Source organism: Macaca fascicularis, chromosome 9 (genome assembly GCF_037993035.2).
Source record: "Macaca fascicularis isolate 582-1 chromosome 9, T2T-MFA8v1.1".
Lineage (NCBI taxonomy): Eukaryota > Metazoa > Chordata > Mammalia > Primates > Cercopithecidae > Macaca > Macaca fascicularis.
The window spans coordinates 6,103,375-6,127,280 of record NC_088383.1 but is presented as its reverse complement, the minus strand read 5'-3'; the positions used below and the strand labels follow the sequence as shown (position 1 = coordinate 6,127,280).

Below are 23,906 nucleotides of genomic sequence, written 5' to 3'. Positions count from 1 at the left end.
AATTTGGAACAGGATGGTTGTAGAGCAGGTGATGAGGAGTGGTCAGATTCTGGGTAATTTTTAAGGTGAACATGGGAGGACTTGTTCACAGGTTTTATACTGGTTATGAGAGAATTTTAAAAGGCAAGACTCAGTCCCCAAATTTGGTTCTTTATGATGGAAAGAACAGAATTATTGAGACTGTGAAAATTTAAGGTGGAGCTGAATTGCATGGAGATTAAAGAAATTTTTTTTTCTGGGGCATCCTGAGCTTGAAATGTCCATTAAACCCTCAAGAGGAGGTGCTGAACAGACAATTTGTTATTCCAGTCTGAATTACTGGAAAAAGGTCTAAACTGGAGTTCAGATTACAGCCTGCTGAAGGTTCAGATGATTGGTAGCATTTTGTCACAACTTTTTTTTTTAATTAAGGTATGTACATTGTTTCTTTAGATACTATTGCTCACCTAATGTATTACAGAATAGTGTAAACATAATTTTATATGCAGTTGAAATAAAAAAAAATTTATGTAATTCAGATTTTGTGCTATTTTTTATGTTGGTGGTCTGGAACCCAACATTTAATATCTATAATGTATGCCTGTGTGCTATGTCTTGATTATCTCTTGTCAGAGTTTTTGACTAAATTGTATTTTGTCTGATCCTAGTATAGCTATCACAGTACTTTGTTGGTTACTACTTTCATACAATACCTATTTCTGTCTTTCATATTCACATTATTTATGTCCTCACCTAAAGTGAGTTTCTAGTTCAGAACATACAGTTGGGTCCTAGATTTTTCTAAATTCATTCTGCAAATCTTCCTTTTAATGTGAAAATTTAAGCCATTTACATTTAATGTACAGTTATGAGACACACAACAACGTTCTGATAAAGGATGAAACACAGAAACAATGGTGGCTTACCCCAGTTAAGTAGGTGCTATCCCTGGGATGCAAGGTTGACTCAACATACACAAATTAAAAATGTGATTCATCACATTAACATAACTAAAGACAAAAACCACATAATCATCTTCATAGATGCAGAAAAGGCTTTTGATAAAATTCAACACCACTTCATTTTAAAAACTCAATAAACCAGATATTGAAGGAATGTGCCTCAAAATAATAAGAACCATATATGACAAGTCCACAGTCAATATCATACTGAATGGGCAAAATATAAAAGCATGCCCTTTGAAAAGTGGCACAAGAAAAGGATGCTGTCTGTCACCACACCTGTTCAACACAGTATTGGAAATCCTGGTTGAGAAATCAGGCAAGACAAAGAAATAAAGGGCATTCAAACAAGAAGAGAGAAAGTAAAACTACCTGTGTTTGCAGATGACATGATTCTGTAGCTAGAAAACCCCCTAGTCTCATTCCAAAAGCTCTTTAACAAACTGATAAACAGCTTCAGTGAAGTCTCAGAATACAAAATCAATGTACAAAAATCACTAGCATTTTTATACACCAACAACTGTCAAGCCAACAGCCAAGTCAGAAACACAATCCCATTCACTGGGATTACCATAAAAAGAATAAAATGCCTATGAATACATCTAATCAGGAAGGGAAAGATCTCTACAATGAGAACTACAAAACATAGCTCAAAGAAATCAGAGATAAAACAAACAAATGGAAAAACATTCTATGCTCATGAATAGAAAAAATTAATGTCATTAAAATGGCCATACTTCCCAAAGCAATTAATAGATTCAATGCTATTCCTATTAAACTACCAATGGCATTCTTCAGAGAACTAGAAAAGAACTATTTTAAAATTCATATGGTACCAAAAAAGAGCCCAAATAGCCAAGGCAATCAAAAGAAAAAGAACAAAGCAGGAGGCATCACACTTCAAACTATACTACAGGGCTACAGTAACCAAAGCAGCATGGTACTGATACAAAAACAGACATATAGACCAAAAGAACAGAACAAAGAGCCCAGAGGTAAGGTCACACACCTACAACCATCTGATCTTCAATGAAGCTAAGAAAAACAAGCAATTGGAAAAAGACTTCCTATTTCACAAGTGGTGCTTTGATAACTGGCTAGCCATATTCATATGATTTAAATCAGACCCCTTCCTTACACCATATTCAAAAATGAACTGAAGGTGGATTAAAGACTTAAATGTAAAACCCCAAATTATAAAAACCCTAGAAGACAAGGAAATACCATTCTGGACACAGGAATGAGCAAAGATTTCATTACAAACACACCAAAATCAATTTTTATAGTATATATTTTTAAAATATATATTATAATAATCAAAAACAAAAATGAGCAGTAGCCATTCTTATATAAGTTGAAAGTGACTTCGAACTGAAAACAGTAGAAAAACACAATCTATCCTAAATATGTATACATTCAACTCTGAAGCATCCAGATTCATGAAATAAATACCACTAGACATATGAGAAAACATTTGCTGCTATACTTCCATACTGCATAGATAACACCTGACAGGTCATCAAGGCAGAAAGTCAAAAAGAAACTTCAGATATAAACTAGCCTTTAGATGAAATGGATCTAATGGGTATTTACAGTACATTATACACAACAACCACAGAGTATATATTTTTCTTATCTCTGCATGGAACATTCTGCAAAATCAACCATATGCCTGACCACAAAGCAAGTCTCAATAAATTCAAAAGCAAGTCTCAATAAATTCAAAAAATTGATGTTATATCAAGTATCTTCTCGGTCTATATGAGAATAAATTTAGAAATCAATACCAAGAGGAATTCTCAAAATGATACAAGTACATGGAGACTAAAAAACTTGTCTTCAACGACTTTTGGGTAAACATTAAACAAAGGCATAAGTCAAAAACATATTTTGAAAACAATGAAAATAGAGACACAACTTACCAAAACTTCTAACATACAGCAAAAGCAGTGCTAAGAGGTAAGTGTAGTGGTAAATGTCTACATCAAAAAGACAGAAATAGGCCAGATGTGGTGGCTCGTGGCTGTAATCCCAAACTTAGGGAGGTCAGGGTGGGTGGATCACAAGGTCAGGAGTTTGAGACCAGCCTGGCCAAGATGGCAAAACCCCATCTCCACTAAAAATACAAAAATTACCTGGGTGTGGTGGTGGGTGCCTGCAATCCCAGCTACTCGGGAGGCTGAGGAACGAGAATCACTTGAACCTAGGATGCAGAATGTGCAGTGAGCTGAGATCGTGCCACTTCACTCTAGTATGAGCAATAGAGCAAGAATCCATTTCCAAAAAAAAAATGACAGAAACATCTCAAATTAACCACCTAATATCACACCTCTAAGAACTAGAAAAATAAGAACAAACAAGAATCAAACCCAAAGCTAGCAGAAGAAGAAATAAGAGACATTAGAGGAGAACCAAATGAGATTGACACTAAAACAACGATGCCAGAATCAAAGAAATTAAAAATTTAATTTTTAATTTAATCTTTTAAATTAAATTATTATTTATTTATATTTATTTGAAAGGTTATTTGAAAGGTTTAACAAAATTATAGACTACTAGTTATATTAACCAAGAAAGAGAGAAAATTCAAATGAGCAAAATCAGAAATGACGAAGGCAACATTGCAACTGTTAGAACAGAACACAAAAACTAACAAATATTACTATGAACATCTCCATGCACACAAAATAGAAAACCTAAAGAAAATGATTTAATTTTTGGAAATACACAAGTTTTCAAAATAGAGCCAGAAATAAATAGAAATTCTAAACACACTAATAATAAGCAAGCACATTTAATCAGTAAAAGAGCAAGAACAAAGAAAATCCCAGGACGAGGTGGATTCACAGCCAAATTTTATGAGATGTACAAAGATCCAAAACAAACCTTCCTGAAGCTATTTCATGATATTCCTCATTATAGGAAACAAGTGTCACCTTGATACCAAAAAAATGAAACCTAAAGGCCAATATCCCTGATGAACATGGATGCAAAAATTCTCAACAAAATACTACCAAACTGAAACCAAGAGCACATCGAAGAGATAATTTATCATGATCAAGTAGGTTTTAATGCAGGAATAAAGGACGTTTCAACATTCATAAATTAACAAATTTGATTCACCAAATAACCAAAATTTAAAACAAAAACCATATGATCATCTCGAAAGAGACACAAAAGCATTTCATAAAATCCAACATTTCTTTCTCATAAAACGCTTAACACACTATGTATTGAAGACATATCTCAAAATAATAAGAGTCATACATAACACACCCACAGCCAACATCTTCCTAATGGGAAGGGAATGGGAAAATGTTGAAAGCATTCCCCCTGTGAACTGGCAAAACACAAGAATGTCCACTGTCACCACTCTTATTTAACATAGAACTGGAAGTCCTCACCAGAGAACCCACGCAATAGAAAAAAACAAAAGCCATCCAAGTTGGAAAAGAGAAATTCAAATGATCAATTTTTTCTGACGACATGATTTTATACCTATCAAACTATAATGACTGCTTCAAAGGACTGCTTGACTTGACTGAAAAAAACATTTCAATAAAATTTGAAGATACAAAATCAGTGTAGAAAAATCAGTAGCATTTCTATACACCAATAATGTTGAAGCTAAAACCCAATTAATAACTCAGTCCCATTTGCAATAGACAAAAACAAAATAAAATATCTAGATATAAATAAAATTAAGCAGGTGAAAGATCTCTACAAGCAGAAATACAAAATACTGATGAAAAAAATCATGGATGAAACAAATAAAAAGATTACCATGCTCATAGATTGGGAGAATCAATATCATGAAAATGATCATACTGCCCAAAGCAAACTACTGATTCAATGCAATTCCTAACAAACTACCAACATCATTATTCAAATTACAAAAAAAAAAAAAAAATCTAAATTTCATAAAAAGGCAATCCTAAGCAAAAGAGCAAAGTCACAGGTATCATTTTACCTGACTTCAAATTATACTAATAGGCTATAGTAACTAAAACAACATGGTACTGGTACAACAGTAGACACGTGGATAAAATAGAGAACCTAGAAATAAAGCTACAAACATACAACCAACTGAACTTTGACAAAGTTAAAGAAAAACAAACAATGAGAAAAGGACACTATAATCATTAAATGGTATTGAGAAAATTGGCTAGCCAAAGCAGAATAAATGAAACTAAACCCCTATCTCTTACCGTTGGCAAAGTTAAATCAACATGGATTAAAGACCTACAAAGGAAGATCTGAAACTATGAATGTCCTAGAGGAAAACCTTGGGAAAACTCTTCTGGACATTGAGCTAGGTCAAGATATAATGATGAAGACGCCAAAAAGGAAATGCAACAAAGACAGGTAAATGGGAATTAAACTAAAAAACTTACGGGCAGCAAGAGAAATAATCAACAGAAAATCTACAGAATGGGAAAAATATTTTCAAATTTAGGCTCCAACAAAGGACTTTTATTTAGATTCTATAAGGAACTCAATCCAACAAGTAAACAATCCTGTTAAAAACTAGGCAAAAGACATGAACAGACATTCATCAAATGAAGACATACAAGCAGCTCACAAATATACAGGGAACTGTTCTTAATACTCATCTGAAAAATGCAAATTAAAAATACATTGAGATATCATCTTGCACCAGTCAGAATGACTATTATTAAAATGTCAAAAAACAACAAATATCAGTATGGATGTAGAAAGAAGGCAAAATGTGCATATACATACTAATATGCATATATATATATATATATATACTAAATGTACATACATATACTAAGCATATATGCTTATGGAATACTAAGCATCCACTAAAAAGAGTGAAATTATATCCTTTTCAGCAACATAGATGGAACTGGAGGATATTATTCTAAGTTAACTAACTTAGAAACACAACAAAATACCACATATTCTGATTTATAAGGGGAAGCTAAGCAATAGGTACACATGGACATAAACATGGAAATAGACATCAAGTACTTCAAAAGGGAGAAAGTTGGAGACGGGGCAAAGGTTACAACACTTCCTATTGGGTACAATGTTCACTATTTGAATGATGTGTACACTAGAGGCCCAAACCTCACCAGTATGTAACGTGTCTATATAACAAACTTACACATGTGCCTATTTAATCTAAAATGATTTAAGATTTTAATAAGAAATAAAAATCAGAAAGTCTTTCTTTACTAATATCAATGCCGGTAATTCTTCACAGTTTCTGTCAGCTTATTTTCTTCCTCATAATGAACGCTGTTTTCCTGTTTCTTTGTAGCTTTGTTATTGTTTTTATTGCACATTTGAAAAACAGCCACATTTCACAATCTATATTATTTCTGTGTCATGACAATAATCAGCTAATATGCTTGGCATATTCTTAGTCTCGGCGTCAGCTCTACATGAAAACTTAAGGTCTTCTCAGTTCTTTTCTGAATATGCATCTGCCTAGACTCTGTGTGCCCTATTTGATTTCTCCAAATGCCCAGTGGCTTTTGAATACCTTATCATGTCAAAAATTCACAGCTCAGCTTCTCCTCAGTGCCGTAGATGGCCTATTGTGTGTCTCTTCCCCCTAATCTCTTGCCAGTGGCATCTGTGCATCTATTGTCACCCTGCATCTCTACTGAGCCACTCTATAAATAGTTTATTTTAGTTCATTTCAGATTTTTTTTTATAATTCCATGGGAGATTTGAGAGCTTTCTAATCCACCATCCTGCTGATGACACTCTGTGTGAAAATTTTAAATGGCTCTATTATATTCCATTGCTTCAATGTGTAGTAATTTACCTAATTATTTTCTTTTATTGTTTCTTTTAGGAAGAAGTGAATAGAAGCAAAGAGGGTGTTGCAAATCAAAAGCACATAGAGATATCATCTTATACCAGTCAGAATGGCTATTCTTAAAATTCTTGGCTCACTGCAACTTCTTCCTCCTGAGTTTAAGCAATTCTGTCACCTCAGCCTCTGAGTAACTGGGATTACAGGTATCTACCACCACGCCTGACTAATTTTTGTATTTTTCATGGAGACAAGATTTCACCATGTTGGCCTTGGCTGGTCTCGACCTCCTGACCTCAAGTAATCCTACCGTCTTGGCCTCCCAAAGTGCTGGGATTACAGACATGAGCCACTGCCCCCAGCCTAATCATCATTTTCTAATCTGTCCTCCAACGGGAAAAACAAGTAAAATTATGCCATCTGAGGATTACTCACCAATTTAATTACTTTTTTCTTTATAATATTTAATAAGATCACAAATTATATAAAATAGTTATCAGTTTTTTGGGAAGTTACTTTTGCTGGTTTCTTATAAAACTGGATGGAAAATACTATTTAAGCACTCTTTGCATATTGTAAATTATGTCCAAAGTCCAAACACTGTTAATAATTAATACTCCAATAAACATCGTGTCAGAATTTTTCTTTTCCCTTTGAACCTTTGCAGGATTGCCACATCATGAGCACTGCACCTCCATCAGGAATGAAAATTCCTACTACAATTAAAAGAAAGAAGAAACAAAATTAATTTGCTGATGAAAAATGTAAAAAGAGAAATTTTCTTTGGTTTTTTTCTTTATTGAGGGTCATCATTTTTAAAAAAATGCTCACCAGTCATTCTTTTGAATACTGTCTGTGTGAAAGATGTAAGATGGTTGATTATTTCAAATGACAGAAGATAAAGATGAGATATCATCATGGCATTAACAAAAATGAGATTTGTAGCTGGAGTTATTTTATAGTCTAATATGATCACCAATCATTCTATAAATCTGTTGGATGAGTTATTATATATAGATAGATGGATTCTGAATAGAAAATTTCACTTTAGAAAAAATATTTTATTTTCACTATATAATAATGTACTTAAAAATTCTCTTTGATAAGAATCAAGTGAACCGGATTCAATTTTCTTCACATCTTGTGTAATACACTGTCACTTGCTTCCTCCTACGTTTCATTGATTAGCCCCAGGGAGCAGTGCAACATTGCCTGCCCATTGTTTATATAACCCCTGAATATAAATACCAGATGTTGACGAAGGAAACAGGATCTGCATAGCGAAAGAAGTGACATGCAATGGATCCCAAATATCAGCGTGTGGCGCTAAATGATGGTCACTTCATGCCCGTATTGGGATTTGGCTCCTATGCACCTCCAGAGGTAATAATCACATTTTCAGCATTGAGCATTTAAAAGAGCAAAGCTAGCATAAGTGGACGATGACCTGGGTTGTTCAGCTTTGTGTTTCCGTTACTCTGCGTGACTCATCTGGTCTGTCTTACTAGGCTAGAGCTATTCTACGTTCAAAGAGAAAAGGTAGTCAATGTTCGTTTTGCACTGAGGTCTGTCATTCAGTAATTTACTGCTTATTTTGTATACTGTTTTTATCTGCTGTTTCTGTGTGTTGCCCAGCTTGGCAGAGTATATAAAACTCAACGGTGAAGAACACTGCCTGGTCGTTCCCTTTGTAGGAGATGACTGCAGTGAGAATGGTTTCTCATTTATTTCTGTGGTTGAAGAAATCTTTTATTCTTCCACTAGACATGATCAAAAGAAACCTTTGTGGCAACAGCGCCTAAAGATGGGGTGTATGAAAACCGCTGGGATAGTATTGCTGAGCTGCCGCGTGGCCTTGAGCATGGCACAGTAATACTGGTCCTGGACTTAACACCCTGTACAACTCTCAACTCTAGGAAAATTACCTGACGGGAAAAATAACTTTAAGAAATTTGTATCAAAATGATAGGGGTGGTCCTCTGACACAGAAGTGGGCAAAATGGAGACTTTTTGCTAGACTGAGCTATTTCTACATTGGAGGAAAACTTGTATTCCAAGACTACTAAGTGTGTTAACAAGGACTAGTCACATAAAATTTGTGTCTAAATTTGGTCAACTATATGTTGTAAGAATTTACAGAGAAACACCCTGAAGACCATCAACAGGAGTGGTTCACTTTGTAATGCAAATTGGCATGAAGGGGAAGTAAGGAAAAATACAACACAGAAGCTCTAGCTTTGGTAAACCTTGAGTGCTTGCACAGCAAAGAGAAGATCAGGGCTGGTATAGGGGAAGGCAGTGAGGCCTGGCATCTAGTTCCTTTTAATTTCACTAGAAAAAGAAAGCTTCCAAAATACTTATATTAAAATAGAAAATTGTTTCATTTATGGTTTTGTCATTTCAAAAATATACCTTTAAAATCTTTATCCAAATTTGGTAGATAAGTCAATAATTTTAAATTTCACTGAAATTATATCATTCCTAAAAGAGTTGATCTTATTTGTTAGGGATAAAGCGTACTTTACTAATCTCTCACAGGTTGCAGTTAATTTCTTAGCTATAAATCTACATACTTGGAGTATATGTCTTTACTCCTAGTATTTAATTCTGTCATGCACACTGAATGGCTAATGACTGTGTAGAAAGGAGTCAACACAATAGACTGCCACCCGTAGATGCACCTGTTTTCAAAGTTGGAGCCTGGCTGGTATCTGAGAAGTTGAATTTCTCACCCTTTCCTAACTGATAAGGGTGCTGTCTATAATTAACTGGTTGTACAAAGTGTAGGGTTTCTGTATACCTGCTTTCTTTACAAGACTGGAAGTTTGGTGGGTGCTATACAGACTGGGTCAATGTAACCAGCACCCAGTTAAAATCTTGGGAATTGAGTCTCCAAATAGCATCCCTTGTAGTCAACATTGCTGGAGGAAGTCAGTGTGTTTCCTGAAACATCACTGAGAGACTAATCATAGGAACTTACACTGTATTCTTACCATAATTTCTTCCGTGTGCCTTTTTCCATGTGTTAATTTCACTATATTAAAAAATAATTAGAAGTGGGTATGCAGTGACTCATGCCTGTAATCCCAGCACTTCGGTAGGCCAAGCCAGGTGGATCCCTTGAGCTCGGGAGTTTGAGCCTGGGTAACATAGTGAAATCCCCTCTCTACCAAAAATACAAAAACTTAACCGGGATCATGATGCCTGTCTGGTCCTAGCTATTTGGGAGGCTGAGGTGGGAGGATCACTTGAGCCCAAGGTGAAGAAGGTGGGGGTGGGGGCAGATTTTGTAGTGAGCCAAGGTTGTGCCACTTTATACCAGCCTGGGTGACAGAGTGAGACTCTGTCTCAAATAATAACTATAATTTGAGTCTTGTTAATTTTTCCAACAAATGACTAAATCTGAAGTTTTTGTTGGGAAACTTCATGCTAGTGATTAACCAGTAATTGCCTGGGACTGAAGAGGTCCAGGGATACCCAATCTTTATTACTAACTAGGAAAGACTAAAGCAAATTGGGATGGGTTTATCACTCCACATGTAGAACTAACCCAAGACACGAGGATAATGTGATTTTTGTGCAGGTCATTGCTGGTGCCTGAACTGCTGATACGGAAGTGCTGGGAAGGGAAGAGCGTGGTCTCTTTAAATTATACAGAAGCGCGGAAGGGAAGTGCTGGGTGGAGGAGGATGTGGTCCCTGGCTAGGGCTCCACCTCCAGGGACCTAGGTGAGGACAGGCATTTTTGTTTTCCTGCCCAAATGTTGCATTTCCCAAGACCACCCTGGCCTGCCATGCCCCCATCCTGTGCCTGTAAAAACCCCAAATCTTAGAAAGGCAGAGACAGAACCGGATGGACTTTGAGAGGAGCACATCGGCAGAGGAACACACACACAGGCCGCTGGACCTCTAGAGAAACTCACCAAAAGGCACCAGCACGCCAGCGGGCCACCTACTGGCAGAAGCAGAATGACGCTGAATGACTGAGGCAGTCAAAAGACAATCCAGGCTGCTGATAGGGGAAAACGTTCCTACTCCATCCCCTTCTGACTTCCCCCAAGCTACCTCCACTCTCCACTCAATAAAACCCTGCACTCATTCTCCAAGCCCAGGTGTGATCCGATCCTTCCGGTGCAGCAAAGCAAGAATCCAGGATACAGAAAGCCCCTCTGTCCTTGCAACAAGGTAGAGGGTCTAATTGAGCTGGTTAACACAAGCCTGTAGATGGCAAAACTAAAAGAACAAAACTGAAAGAGCACCCTGTAACACACGCCCAGTGGGGCTTCAGAAGCTGTAAACATCCACACCTAGACACTGCTGCGGGCTCGGAGCCCCACACCCTGCCCCCATCTGTATGCTCCCCTAGAGGTCTGAGCAGCGGAGCACTGACCACACCCCCATCGCACACCCTGTGAGGACAAGGGAACTTTTCCTGTTTCACTACCTCTCAAGCACACTAATCACCAACTACTACTTTCCGTTGCTCCTTCAGGTTCCGAGGAACAGAGTTGTGGAGGTCACCAAATTGGCAATAGAAGCTGGCTTCCGCCATATTGATTCTGCTTATTTATACAACAATGAGGAGCAAGTTGGACTGGCCATCCGAAGCAAGATTGCAGACGGCAGTGTGAAGAGAGAAGACATATTCTACACTTCAAAGGTACTGTGCCTATGATGAGCTTGCATGCACATGTATTTAATGTGATCGTGTGGAGATGACAATTCTGTAACTGGTTCGGTAGTTGTGGGTGAATTGTGCTTATTAGTTCCAATTTATTCACACATATTCATGTATTAAAACTGAAATAAAAGGCAGAGAATGATGATGCCTTTCTCATCATTATTGTGTTCAAATTTATTACTTGAAAATTACTTTAAGTGTTGAGCCTCAGCTCAGTGTAATTTTTTTATGAATTCATATTTTAATTTCAATAGGTTTGGGGATACAAGTTGATTTTGGTTACATGAATCAATTCTATAGTAGTGATTCTGAGATTTAAGTGAAGCTGTCAGGCGATCACTGGACATTGTACTCAATATGTAGGCTTTTATCCCTTACCTTACTCCCAACCTAACCCACACTGAGTCTTGAAAGTTCATTATATAATCTGTATGTCTATACATCCTCATAGCTTAGTTCCCACTTAAAAGAGAGAATGTACAGTGTTTGGTTTTCCATTCCTGAATTACCTTACTTAGAATAATGGTCTCAAGCTCCATCCAAGTTCCTGCAAAATATATTATTTCATTCCTTTTTATATACACACTGTTCCATGATGTATATATATATATATATACCACATTTTCATTATTCATACATTGGTTGATGGGCACCTGGATTGGTTTCATATTTCTGCAATTGTGAATTGTACTGCTATAAACATGTGTATGTGTCTTTTTCATATAATGAATTTTCTTTTTGTTAGATACCAGTATTGGGACTGCTGAATCAAATGGTTGATCTACTTTAAGTTCTTTAAGGAATCTCCAATACTGTTTTCCGTGATTATAGTCATTTACATTCCTACCAGCAGTGTAAAAGTGTTCTCTTTTTACTATATTCATGCCAACTTCTGTTTTTTCAACTTTTTAATTATAACCATTCTTGCAGAAGGTGATGTGATATTGTGATTTTAATTTGTACTTCCCTGATTATTAGTAATGTTGAGCATTTTTTCATATGTTCTTTGGCTGTTTGTATACTTCTTTTGAGAAATGTCTATTCATGTTATTTGCCTACTTTTCAACAGGGTTGTTTTTATCTTGGTGACTTAAGTTCCTTGTAGATTCTGGATAATAGTCCTTTGCTGGATACATAGTTTGCAAAAATTTTCTCCCATTCTGTAGGTTGTCTGTTTACTCACATAATTATTTCTTTTGCTGTGCAGAATCTTTTCAGTTTAATTAGGTCCCATTTATTTTTGCTTTTTGTGCATTTGCATTTTGGGGTCTTAGAGATAAATTCTTTGCTGACGCCAACGTACAGGCCAATGTAAAGAAGAGTTTTTCCAATGTTATCTTCTAGAATTTTTATGGTTTCAGGTCTTAGACTTAAGTCTTTGATCTGTCTTGAGTTGGTTTTTGCATATGGTGAGAGATGGCTTCCAGTTTTATTCTTCTACACGTGTCTTGACAGTTGTCCCAGGACCATTTATTGAATAGGGTTATTTTCCTTAATTTATGTTATTGTTTGCTTTGTCGAACGAAGATTAGTATTTGGCCTGATTTACGGGTTCTCTGTTTCATTGATCTAAATTCCTATTTTTTATACCAGTACCATGCTGTTTGTGTAACTATAGCCATGTAGTATAATTTGAAGTCTGGTAATAAAATGCCTCCAGATTTCTTCTTTTTGCTTAGTATTGCCTTGGCTATTGAGGCCCTTTTGTGGTTTCATGTGAATTTAGAATATGGTCATTTTCATACTATTGATTCTATCCATAAGCATGGGATGTGTTTCCATTTGTTTATGTATCATTTCCTTTAGCAGTGTTTTGTATTTTTTTGTAGAGATCTTTCAACTCTTTGGTTGAGCATATTCCTAGGGATTTTATTTGCAGCTGTTGTAACTGGAATTCTTAATTCAACTCTCAGCATGGTTGTTGTTGAATAGCAGTGCTACTAATTTCTGTAAACTGATTTTGTAACCTGAGACTTTATTGAATTTGTCAGATAGAGGAGCCTTATTGGATGAGGCTTTGGGGTTTTGTAGGTATATGATCATATTATTGGCAAACAGCAATACTTTGGCTTACTCTTTTCCAATTTGGATGCCCTTTATTTTTTTGTCTTGCCTGATTACTCTGGCTAGGACTTCCAGTATTACATTTAACAGAAGTGGTAAAAATTGGATATCCTTAGCTTGTTCCAGTTCTCAGGGGAATGCTTTCAATTTTTCTCCATTCAGTATGATGTTGGCTATGGATTTGTTATACATGCTTTTTATGCCTAGTTTGTTGAGGATTTTTAATCATAAATGGATTCTGGATTTTATTGTTTTTTTTTTTTTTGCATCTATTGAGATGATCATATGGTTTTGGTTTTTAATTCTCTTTGTGTGATATATTTATTGGCTTGTGTATATCATAGCATCCTTGCACCTATGGGATGAAACCCATTGATCATGATATATTTTTGATGTGCTGATGGACTTGGTTAGCTAGTATTTTCTTGAGGATTTTCGCATCTGTGTTCATCAGGGAGATTGGTCTACAGTTTTCTTTTTCTGCTTTTTGTTTTTGTTTGTTATGTCCTTTCCTGGTATTGGTATTAGGGTGATGCTGGCCTCATAGAATAATTTAGGCAGGATTCCCTCTTTCTCTATATTTTTGAATAGTTTCAGTAGGATTGGCACCAATTCTTCTTTGAATGTCTGGCAGAATTCAGCTGTGAATCCACCTGAACCTGGACTTTTTGGTGGCAATTTTTTTGTTGTTGTTGATTCAATCTTGCTGCTTGTTATTGGTCTTTTCTGGGTTTCTATTTCTCCCTGATTTAATCTAGGAGGGTTGTATGTTTCCAGAAATTTATCCATTTACTCTAGATTTTCTAGTCTGTGCACATAAAGGTATCCTTAGTTGTCTCAAATGATTGTTTTGTATTTCTGTGGTATCATTTGTAATGTGTCCAGTTTCATTTCTAATTGAGTGCTTATTTCGATTTCTCTTCCTTTCTTGGTTAATCTCACTAATGGTCTCAATTTTGTTCATCTTTTCAAAGAACCAGCTTTTAGCTTCATTGATCTTTTGTAATTTTTTTATTTCAATTCATTTAGTCCTGCTTTGATCTTCGTCATTTCTATTCTTCTGCTAGCCTGGGTTTTAGTTTCTTCCTGTTTCTCTAGTTCATAGAGGTGTGACATTAGATTGTGAATTTGTGCTGTTTCAGATTTCTTGATGTAGGCATTTAATGTTATGAACTTTCCTCTTAGCACTGCTTTTGCTATATCCCAGAGGTTTTGAGAACTGTGTCAATATTATCATTTATTTCAAAAAATTACTTGTCATTTTGATTTTTTTAACCCAAAAACATTCAAGAACAGATTAATTTCCATGTATTTTTGTAGTTTTGAGGGTTCCTTTCAGAGTTGATTTCTAGTTTTATTCCACTTAGTTCTGAGAAGATACTTGATATAATTTGGATTTTCTTAAATTTATTGAGACTTGTTTTGTGGCCTATCATATGGTTTATCTTGGAGAATGTTCTATGTGCTGATAAGAAGAACATATATTCTGCAACTGGTGGGTAGAATGTTTTGTAAACATCCGTTAAGTCCATTTTTTAAGAGTACAATTAAATCCATTGTTTGATTTTCTGTCTCAATTATTTGACTAGTGCTGTACAGTAGAGTATTGGGTCCCCCACTATTATTGTGCTGCTATCTTATTTATTAGGTCTGGTAGTAATCGTTTTATAAATCTGGGAGCTCCAGTGTTAGGTGCATATAAATTCAAGATTATAATAGCTTCCTGTTGGATTGATTCCTTTGTCATTATATAATGACCTTTTTTTTTTTTTTTTTTTTTTTTTTTTTTTTTTTTACTATTTTTGCCTTAAAGGCTATTTTGTCTGATGTAAGAATAGCAACTCATGCTCACTTTTGGTTTCCATTTTTGCATGGAATCTTTTTTTTCACCCTTTTATCTTGAGTTCATACAAATCCTGATGTGTTAGGTGAGTCTCTTGAAGACAGAAGGTATTTGGTTTGTGGTTTATTATCTATTCTGCCATTTTGTATCTGCTAAGTGGAGCACTTAGGTCACTTATGTTCAATGTTAATATTGAGATAGGAGGCACTATTCTATTTATCATTTTAGTTATTATATACTTTGGTTTTTTGTGTTATTGTTTAATAGGCTTTGTAAGTTTTGTGCTTTCAGGAGGTTCTACTGTGGTACATAATGAGCTCTTATTTCCAGATTTGTAACTCCTTACAGAATTTCTTGCAGTGCTGGTTTGATAGTGGCAAATTCCTTATGCATTTGTCTGAAAATGACTATTTCTCCTTCATTTACGAGATGTAGTTTTGCTAGATACAAAATGCCTAGCTGACAATTATTTTGTTTAAGGGGGCTAAAGATAGGACCTTAATCCCTTATAGCTTGTAAGGTTTCTGCTGAGAAGCCTCCTGTTAAGTCTGATAGATTTTTCTTTATAAGTTACTTGATGCTTTTGTCTCATGGCTTTTAGAATTATTTCCTTCATGTTGACTTTAGATAGCTTCATGACCTTGTGCCTTGGTAGTGATATTTTTGCAATGAATTTCCCAGGATTTCTTTGGATATCTAAATCTCTAGCCAGGCCAGGAAAGTTTTCCTTAATTATTCCAAATAACTCAATCAAATTTACAAGAAAAAAACAAACAACCCCATCAAAAAGTGGGCAAAGGATATGAACAGACACTTCTCAAAAGAAGACATTCATACAGCCAACAACATGAAAAAATGCTCATCATCACTCGCCATCAGAGAAATGCAAATCAGAACCAAAATGAGATACCATCTCACACCAATTAGAATGGCAATCATTAAAAAATCAGGAAACAACAGGTGCTGGAGAGGATGTGGAGAAATAGGAACACTTTTACACTGTTGGTGGGACTGTAAACTAGTTCAACCATTGTGGAAAACAGTGGCGATTCCTCCAGGATCTAGAACTAGAAATACCATTTGACCCAGCCATCCCATTACTGGGGATATACCCAAACGATTATAAGTCATGCTGCTATAAAGACACATGCACACGTATGTTTATCGCGGCACTATTCACAATAGCAAAGACTTGGAATTAACCCAACTGTCCATCAGTGACAGACTGGATTAAGAAAATGTGGCATATATACACCGTGGAATACTATGCAGCCATAAAAAGGATGAGTTCATGGCTTTTAGTAGGGATAGGGATGCAGCTGGAAACCATCATTCTCAGCAAACTATTGCAAGAACAGAAAACCAAACACCGCATAGGTGGGAATTGAACAGCTCACCTGCCAGGCTGACAGGAAAGCTATCCACCTCCCAGCCTCTTTTGTCCCAGTGTTCTGGATATTGAGATCAGACAGGCACCACTTTTCGTCTGTAGGAACGCAAATGTTCCAAGTAGGGAGAAATCATGACTGCCGCTCATGGAAGCCTGCACCTGGGAAGTGCTCCTCCTGTGGGGATGCAGTCATGCTGAAATGTTACAGGAAGGCTGGCTATAGGTATACCAATGCTGAGCTCCTCTGGGAGAAGCCCTAGCTTTGTCTGCAGTGATGGACAAGAGGGGAAAGACCACCCCTTCTCTAAGACCTTTCATGAGCACCAAGGCTGCTTGACTGTTGTGAGTAGAGGTTGAGACTTTCCCTACTGAACCCAGCACTGCAATTGTGTGTCTGCTGAAACTTTCCACCTATGGAAAGATGTGAGACTCAAGGCCTGCTCTCTGGATTATTTTGTCCCACGGAAAGTTCCCTTGATGTGATGCGATCCCCTTACCCTGAGAGTAGGAGTTCCTGAGAGCCAGACTACAGTGATTGTTATTGCTCTTCTGGGTCTAGCCACCCAGCAGTGAGGTTGCCTTACTCTGGACTAGTGCTGGGGAATATCTGCAAGGGATTCGGTGATGTGGCCTGTCTTCAAGTCTCCCAGCAGTGGGTACCAGCTCCAGCTGTCATGGGGAAGGCAGGGAAGTGACATAGACTCTGAGATGCCTTGATTATCAATAGCCCTGATGTGCTGGCTTTCTCAAATGTTGGTGATAATAGTAGCAAACTTGTCCCATGGCCACACTCAGGACTTCTGTCTGGCCAGGTAGTTGCAGGCAATGGTGGTAGCTGAGATCCTACACAAGTTTTCTCCTAGCTGGGTGCAGTGTTAGTCTACCTAGATATTCTGTGATGAACTGTGTTGGTTGGCCTCCAGCCAAGAGATGGCACTTGCAAAAGAGCACCAGCTGTGGTGGTAGCAGTGAGATTTGAACTTCCCTTATGTTGCCCTGGGGAGGTATTCTGGTTTCTCAGGTGACGGGCAGGGCCATAAATTTTCTAAAAATTTATTGTGTGTTACGCTACCAGGGTGGGTGGAGGGGCACAACCAAGTTTGGTCCGGGTTAGGCAAGTATGCACTCTGACTTTCTGGAGACTAGCTACAGCTGCTGTGAGCATCAGGGGATGGTGCTCAGACTACTGGGGTAATGTTCCAAAGGGGAGCATAACTGCCTTTGCTGCACAAAAGCGTTCACACATGGAGTAAGGAGTAGCTAGTGGCAGTAAGCCTCACCAAGATCGCATGCAGTTAGAAGCAGATCCCAGTTCCACAGTGCTCTAAGAGCACTGAACTAAGTTCCAAGAATCCTGTGCTCAGAACTCAGACTTGCCATGGGCCATAAGCTTTTCCTGTGGAGATAGCAACTTTGGCTTTCAAGCTATGTCCTGCCCATCCACCTGCAGGGCCAGGTGCCAGGCTTCTGCATTTGTCTGCAGCACACTTCCTGCTTTCCTCCAGAGTTCTGGCCAAAGGAGCTCATCCCTACTCGAGATAATATTAATATCATGAAATTCAGCTGGGAGCCTCTTTCGATCTGTGGCATGTGCCGGAACTCCCCAAGTTCAGATTGGCTGACTTCCCTGATGTCCCCTGTGAGATAAAATAAGAAATGGCTTCCTTCAGTCCATGCTGCAGATTGGTAATACCCTTGTGGCACTTGTCACTGCTGCTTCTACTTTATTTCTCACCTCTCCCTAAATCAGCTCTGAGCCTGGGTAGGGTTAAGGCCTTACACCCATGGCCTGAATTTTCAGAGTCCCTGGTGGGGAAGGGTATTCTGGAGGCAGTTTCTCCCCTTCTCACACTCTGGGCACTTAGTTTTTCATCTGTCTCACAGTGTAGGCTGCAGCCTGCCACTTCTTTCAAAGGGTCTGTGGATTCTTTCAGTTTTCCTATTCAGTTACCGCATTGCTTCCTGGAAAAAAGTTTACATTGTGAATCTCTACACGCTATTCTGTCTTTCCAAGTGGGAGAGTCATGCTAACACTGCCTCTGATCCACGATCTTGGGAACAAAAAACTCAAATCAGGATGGTTTAACCTAGACTAGAGATTAATAGTGACCTATAATCATATTTTAGTTTTTCTTATATCTGGGATGACTTTCTTCAGTATCTTATTATTCTGAATCTCAATTGTCCTTTTCATTGAAGAGTGTGGGAGGCAGGGAGATACAACATAAGAGAGCCCTATGAGTGTGAAACAACAGATAACAAAAGTATCTTGAATGATGCTCAACACTTGTCAGCATGTAACAACTTTTTGCTCTTCAGTTTCTAAACAGGAATACTTATTCTTAGCCATCGGGTTCAATGGATGAGAAAATTAGACTATTCAAATGCTTTACAATTTCTCTCAAACACAGTTCAGATAATCAGAATTATTATTTGATACCAATTTTTACCTATTGAAAATTTTAATTCCATTGTTCAGTAGTTGTACTAACTATATATGCAATATAGAATAGCTTTCATATGGGTAGGTCATATCAAAATAAACAAAGGGAATATTTTTTGCCAGGGGTCATCAGTTTGGAACGGTGAAAAATGTCTAAATATTAGGTGTAGCAAACTAATAAAATTGGCTCATGTTTTTATTCAACATCAATCCTTTATTTTACCATGCAGCTTTGGTGCACTTTCTTTCGACCACAGTTGGTCCAACCAGCCTTGGAAAGCTCACTGAAAAAACTTCAACTGGACTATGTGGACCTCTATCTTATTCATTTCCCAATGGCTCTCAAGGTAAGGAATCTTGAGATCAAACTTCTTTCTCTTCTGTTGTCAGCATGACCATCCTTTATGATGATGGTTGAATTAAGCTTCTGAGGATGTAGGTATTATTACATGGGAGAAGGGTCCCAAGTATAATGTCTAACATGCTTTATTGAATAAATAGTGAAACCTTCTTGTCTAATATATGATGACAACAGAAGACAGTACATCAACCTCAAAAGCCTCTGCTTCAAAAACTCAAGAAAATAATGATAGCCACCTTTAAGACCCTGTCTTAATTGGGGTTCCTGAGTCCATCTCTTAGGATGTTCACAGATGTAGAGATTTATGCAGCTGTGGTGCCAAAAAAAAAAAAAAAAAAAAAATCACTGCACATGTGGTACAGTGAGTTTCCATTATCTCTCCCCATTTTAAGCTGAAGTAGATTTGGTGGAACTCACTCTGGGTGAGTCTTAAAAAGGAAACCATAATGGGACCTGAGAATCGTTGCCTTCTTCACTAAAGCTTGTTTCACACTGGAGTTTGTAGCTTTGCTTAGTCATGAATTTCGGTTGTGCATAACTTTTAAATTTATAGGGAAAAACTCAGGCTAATTTAAAGAAGAGTTTATTGCATGATGCAAATGGGTAGTCACTGCCATGAATAAAGATTTCACCTAGACTCTAAAAATGTGACCTTTTCTCCATAATTATCTATGAACTCCAAGAGGTTTTCTGGATTTTTGTCCCAGCCTTTTTCATTGTTGGCAATGATAGTTTTGAGGCAGCTCAAGGCTCATGGTGATTAACATAAGACAGCCTCCATGGGTCTTACAACTTTCAAATACATATTGAAAAGAACTTCCATTTGACCACGTTTGGTTTAAGATCCTGCTCATGTGCTATCAAATCTTCAGGGGGATAAGGAACTCTTATTGTATCACGTGGATCAAGAATACAATCCCTTATTGCTGGATATCAAGGACTTTTTGAGTCAAAAAGTGGCATTTCCCCAGAGAAAATTATAGGAGCAGATAAAAGTAAAACCTGTAAAATGTTTATATATATATACACTATATAAATATATATAGTGTATATATATTATATATACTATACATATATATATATAATGAAAGTAGGAGATTAAAGGAAACCTGTCTCCTAAAGACATGCCTTAAAACTCCGTATGTGAGACACTTTGCCCACACCACTTTCTAGAACATTGCAGCACCTGGTGGATTATCCTAAAATGTACATGGGAACAAGCCTATGGGTGGAGAAATTAAATTGTGACATTAAAATGACTGCTTCTACTTCAGCCAGGTGAGACGCCACTACCAAAAGATGAAAATGGAAAAGTAATGTTCGACACAGTGGATCTCTGTGCCATATGGGAGGTAAGTGCTAGGAGGACAGAGTACAGAAAAGGAAGACAAGAGGTAAACCTGTTTCCCAGCTTTCATGTGCAACCAGTGGAATATGCATCACTGGAACTAGAAATTCAGGAGCTTGACGAAGGAAGTTTTGCTGAGTGGTAGGAAAGATCACATGACTGAAATAGAATAGTGGGAAATGAAGGAGATAAATTGGGGACAAGGAAGACAGGTATTCCTCCCCCTCCATGTGCATTTTTCTCTCCAGCTTCCTAAAGAGGATACCCAAATTCTTCTTGCTGTCACTATCCTTTTCTGTTATCTGTTGTGATTCTCTTGAGAATCACTGCTATTTTCATTGTCATATCTTAACAGTTGTTGCTTAGCAGTTCTGTCTTGCATTTATCATAATCTGCAGCCAACTGCACAAATAATTCCTCACAACCCCTTCCCAGGCCATGGAGAAGTGTAAGGATGCAGGATTGGCCAAGTCCATCGGGGTATCAAACTTCAACCGCAGACAGCTGGAGATGATCCTCAACAACCCGGGACTCAAGTACAAGCCCGTCTGCAACCAGGTGAGGGCCCTCAGCCTCCTCTCCTTTCTTTTCTCAATACCCATCTTCCTGTCCTACTGCCTGGCTTCCATTCATTTTGTTCCACTTACATTTGTGAAATAGAAGATTCTAGAAAGCAAAGCCTCTGCCTAGAAGAACATGGAAGACCCTTAATTGTACCTCTCCTTGGAGAAGTATTAGTGAAAAAGGTACAGAGACCTTCATGCTGAATTCTGTATACTACTTTTGGAGAAGGTAAATTTCATCAAGGAGGACTGAAATGGTTAATCAGAGCTCAGGGAGAAGGTGGACTTATCTCTAAGGTTTGAAAAGACCACCAGAGAAGGGGTGGAGCAAGATGGCTGAATAGGAACAGCTCCAGTCTCCAACTCCCAGCGTGAGCGACACAGAAGACCGGTGATTTCTGCATTTTCAACTGAGGTACTGGGTTCATCTCACTGGGGAGTGCCCGACGATTGGTGCTGGTCAGCTGCTGCAGCCCGACCAGCGAGAGCTGAAGCAGGGCGAGGCATTGCCTCACTTGGGAAGCGCAAGGGGGAAGGGAATCCCTTTTCCTAGCCAGGGGAACTGAGACACACAACACCTGGAAAATCGGGTAACTCCCACCCTAATACTGCGCCTTAAGCAAACAGGCACAGAGGAGATCATATCCTACACCTGGCCAGGAGGGTCCCACACCCACGGAGCCTCCCTCATTGGTAGCACAGCAGTCTGTGATCTACGGCAAGGCAGCAGCGGGGCTGGGGGAGGGGCGCCCGCCATTGCTGAGGCTTAAGTAGGTAAACAAAGCTGCTGGGAAGCTCGAACTGGGTGGAGCTCACAGCAGCTCAAGGAAACCTGCCTGTCTCTGTAGACTCCACCTCTGGGGACAGGGCAATAATAAACACAGCCGAAACCTCTGCAGACGCAAACGACTCTGTCTGACAGCTTTGAAGAGAGCAGTGGATCTCCCAACACGGAGGTTGAGATCTGAGAAGGGACAGACTCCCTGCTCAAGTGGGTCCCTGACCCCTGAGTAGCCTACTGGGAGACATCCCCCACTAGGGGCAGTCTGACACCCCACACCTCACAGGGTGGAGTACACCCCTGAGAGGAAGCTTCCAAAGCAAGAATCAGACAGGTACACTCGCTGTTCAGAAATATTCTATCTTCTGCAGCCTCTGCTGCTGATACCCAGGCAAACAGGGTCTGGAGTGGACCTCAAGCAATCTCCAACAGACCTACAGCTGAGGGTCCTGACTGTTAGAAGGAAAACTATCAAACAGGAAGGACACCTACACCAAAACCCCATCAGTACATCACCATCATCAAAGACCAGAGGCAGATAAAACCACAAAGATGGGGAAAAAGCAGGGCAGAAAAGCTGGAAATTCAAAAAATAAGAGCGCATCTCCCCCGGCAAAGGAGCACAGCTCATCGCCAGCAATGGATCAAAGCTGGACGGAGAATGACTTTGACGAGATGAGAGAAGAAGGCTTCAGTCCATCAAATTTCTCAGAGCTAAAGGAGGAATTACGTACCCAGTGCAAAGAAACTAAAAATCTTGAAAAAAAAGTGGAAGAATTGATGGCTAGAGTAATTAATGCAGAGAAGGTCATAAACGAAATGAAAGAGATGAAAACCATGACACGAGAAATACGTGACAAATGCACAAGCTTCAGTAACCGACTCGATCAACTGGAAGAAAGAGTATCTGCGATTGAGGATCAAATGAATGAAATGAAGCGAGAAGAGAAACCAAAAGAAAAAAGAAGAAAAAGAAATGAACAAAGCCTGCAAGAAGTATGGGATTATGTAAAAAGACCAAATCTACGTCTGATTGGGGTGCCTGAAAGTGAGGGGGAAAATGGAACCAAGTTGGAAAACACTCTTCAGGATATCATCCAGGAGAAATTCCCCAACCTAGTAGGGCAGGCCAACATTCAAATCCAGGAAATACAGAGAACGCCACAAAGATACTCCTCGAGAAGAGCAACTCCAAGACACATAATTGCCAGATTCACCAAAGTTGAAATGAAGGAAAAAATCTTAAGGGCAGCCAGAGAGAAAGGTCGGGTTACCCACAAAGGGAAGCCCATCAGACTAACAGCAGATCTCTCGGCAGAAACTCTCCAAGCCAGAAGAGAGTGGGGGCCAATATTCAACATTCTTAAAGAAAAGAATTTTAAACCCAGAATTTCATATCCAGCCAAACTAAGTTTCATAAGTGAAGGAGAAATAAAATCCTTTACAGATAAGCAAATGCTTAGAGATTTTGTCACCACTAGGCCTGCCTTACAAGAGACCCTGAAGGAAGCACTAAACATGGAAAGGAACAACCGGTACCAGCCATTGCAAAAACATGCCAAAATGTAAAGACCATCGAGGCTAGGAAGAAACTGCATCAACTAACGGCAAAATAACCAGTTAATATCATAATGGCAGGATCAAGTTCACACATAACAATCTTAACCTTAAATGTAAATGGACTAAATGCTCCAATTAAAA

General features: G+C 38.2%; 1 protein-coding gene across 2 annotated transcripts in view; it reads left to right on the top strand.

Annotated features, from left to right (window-relative positions):
- The first annotated feature begins 8,000 nt into the window (after window positions 1-8,000).
- The window catches only part of LOC102117205 (aldo-keto reductase family 1 member C4), a 32,189-nt gene continuing 16,283 nt past the window's right edge, over window positions 8,001-23,906 (top strand). The window contains exons 1-5 of one of the 2 annotated variants that reach the window (XM_045399491.3): window positions 8,001-8,115; window positions 11,224-11,391; window positions 19,383-19,499; window positions 20,788-20,865; window positions 21,297-21,419. In XM_045399491.3, the coding sequence (XP_045255426.2) occupies window positions 8,032-8,115; window positions 11,224-11,391; window positions 19,383-19,499; window positions 20,788-20,865; window positions 21,297-21,419 (570 nt within the window). In that variant the 5' untranslated portion in view covers window positions 8,001-8,031. The remainder of the gene's footprint in view (window positions 8,116-11,223; window positions 11,392-19,382; window positions 19,500-20,787; window positions 20,866-21,296; window positions 21,420-23,906) is intronic. The other variant, XM_045399492.3, reaches the window with a different exon arrangement.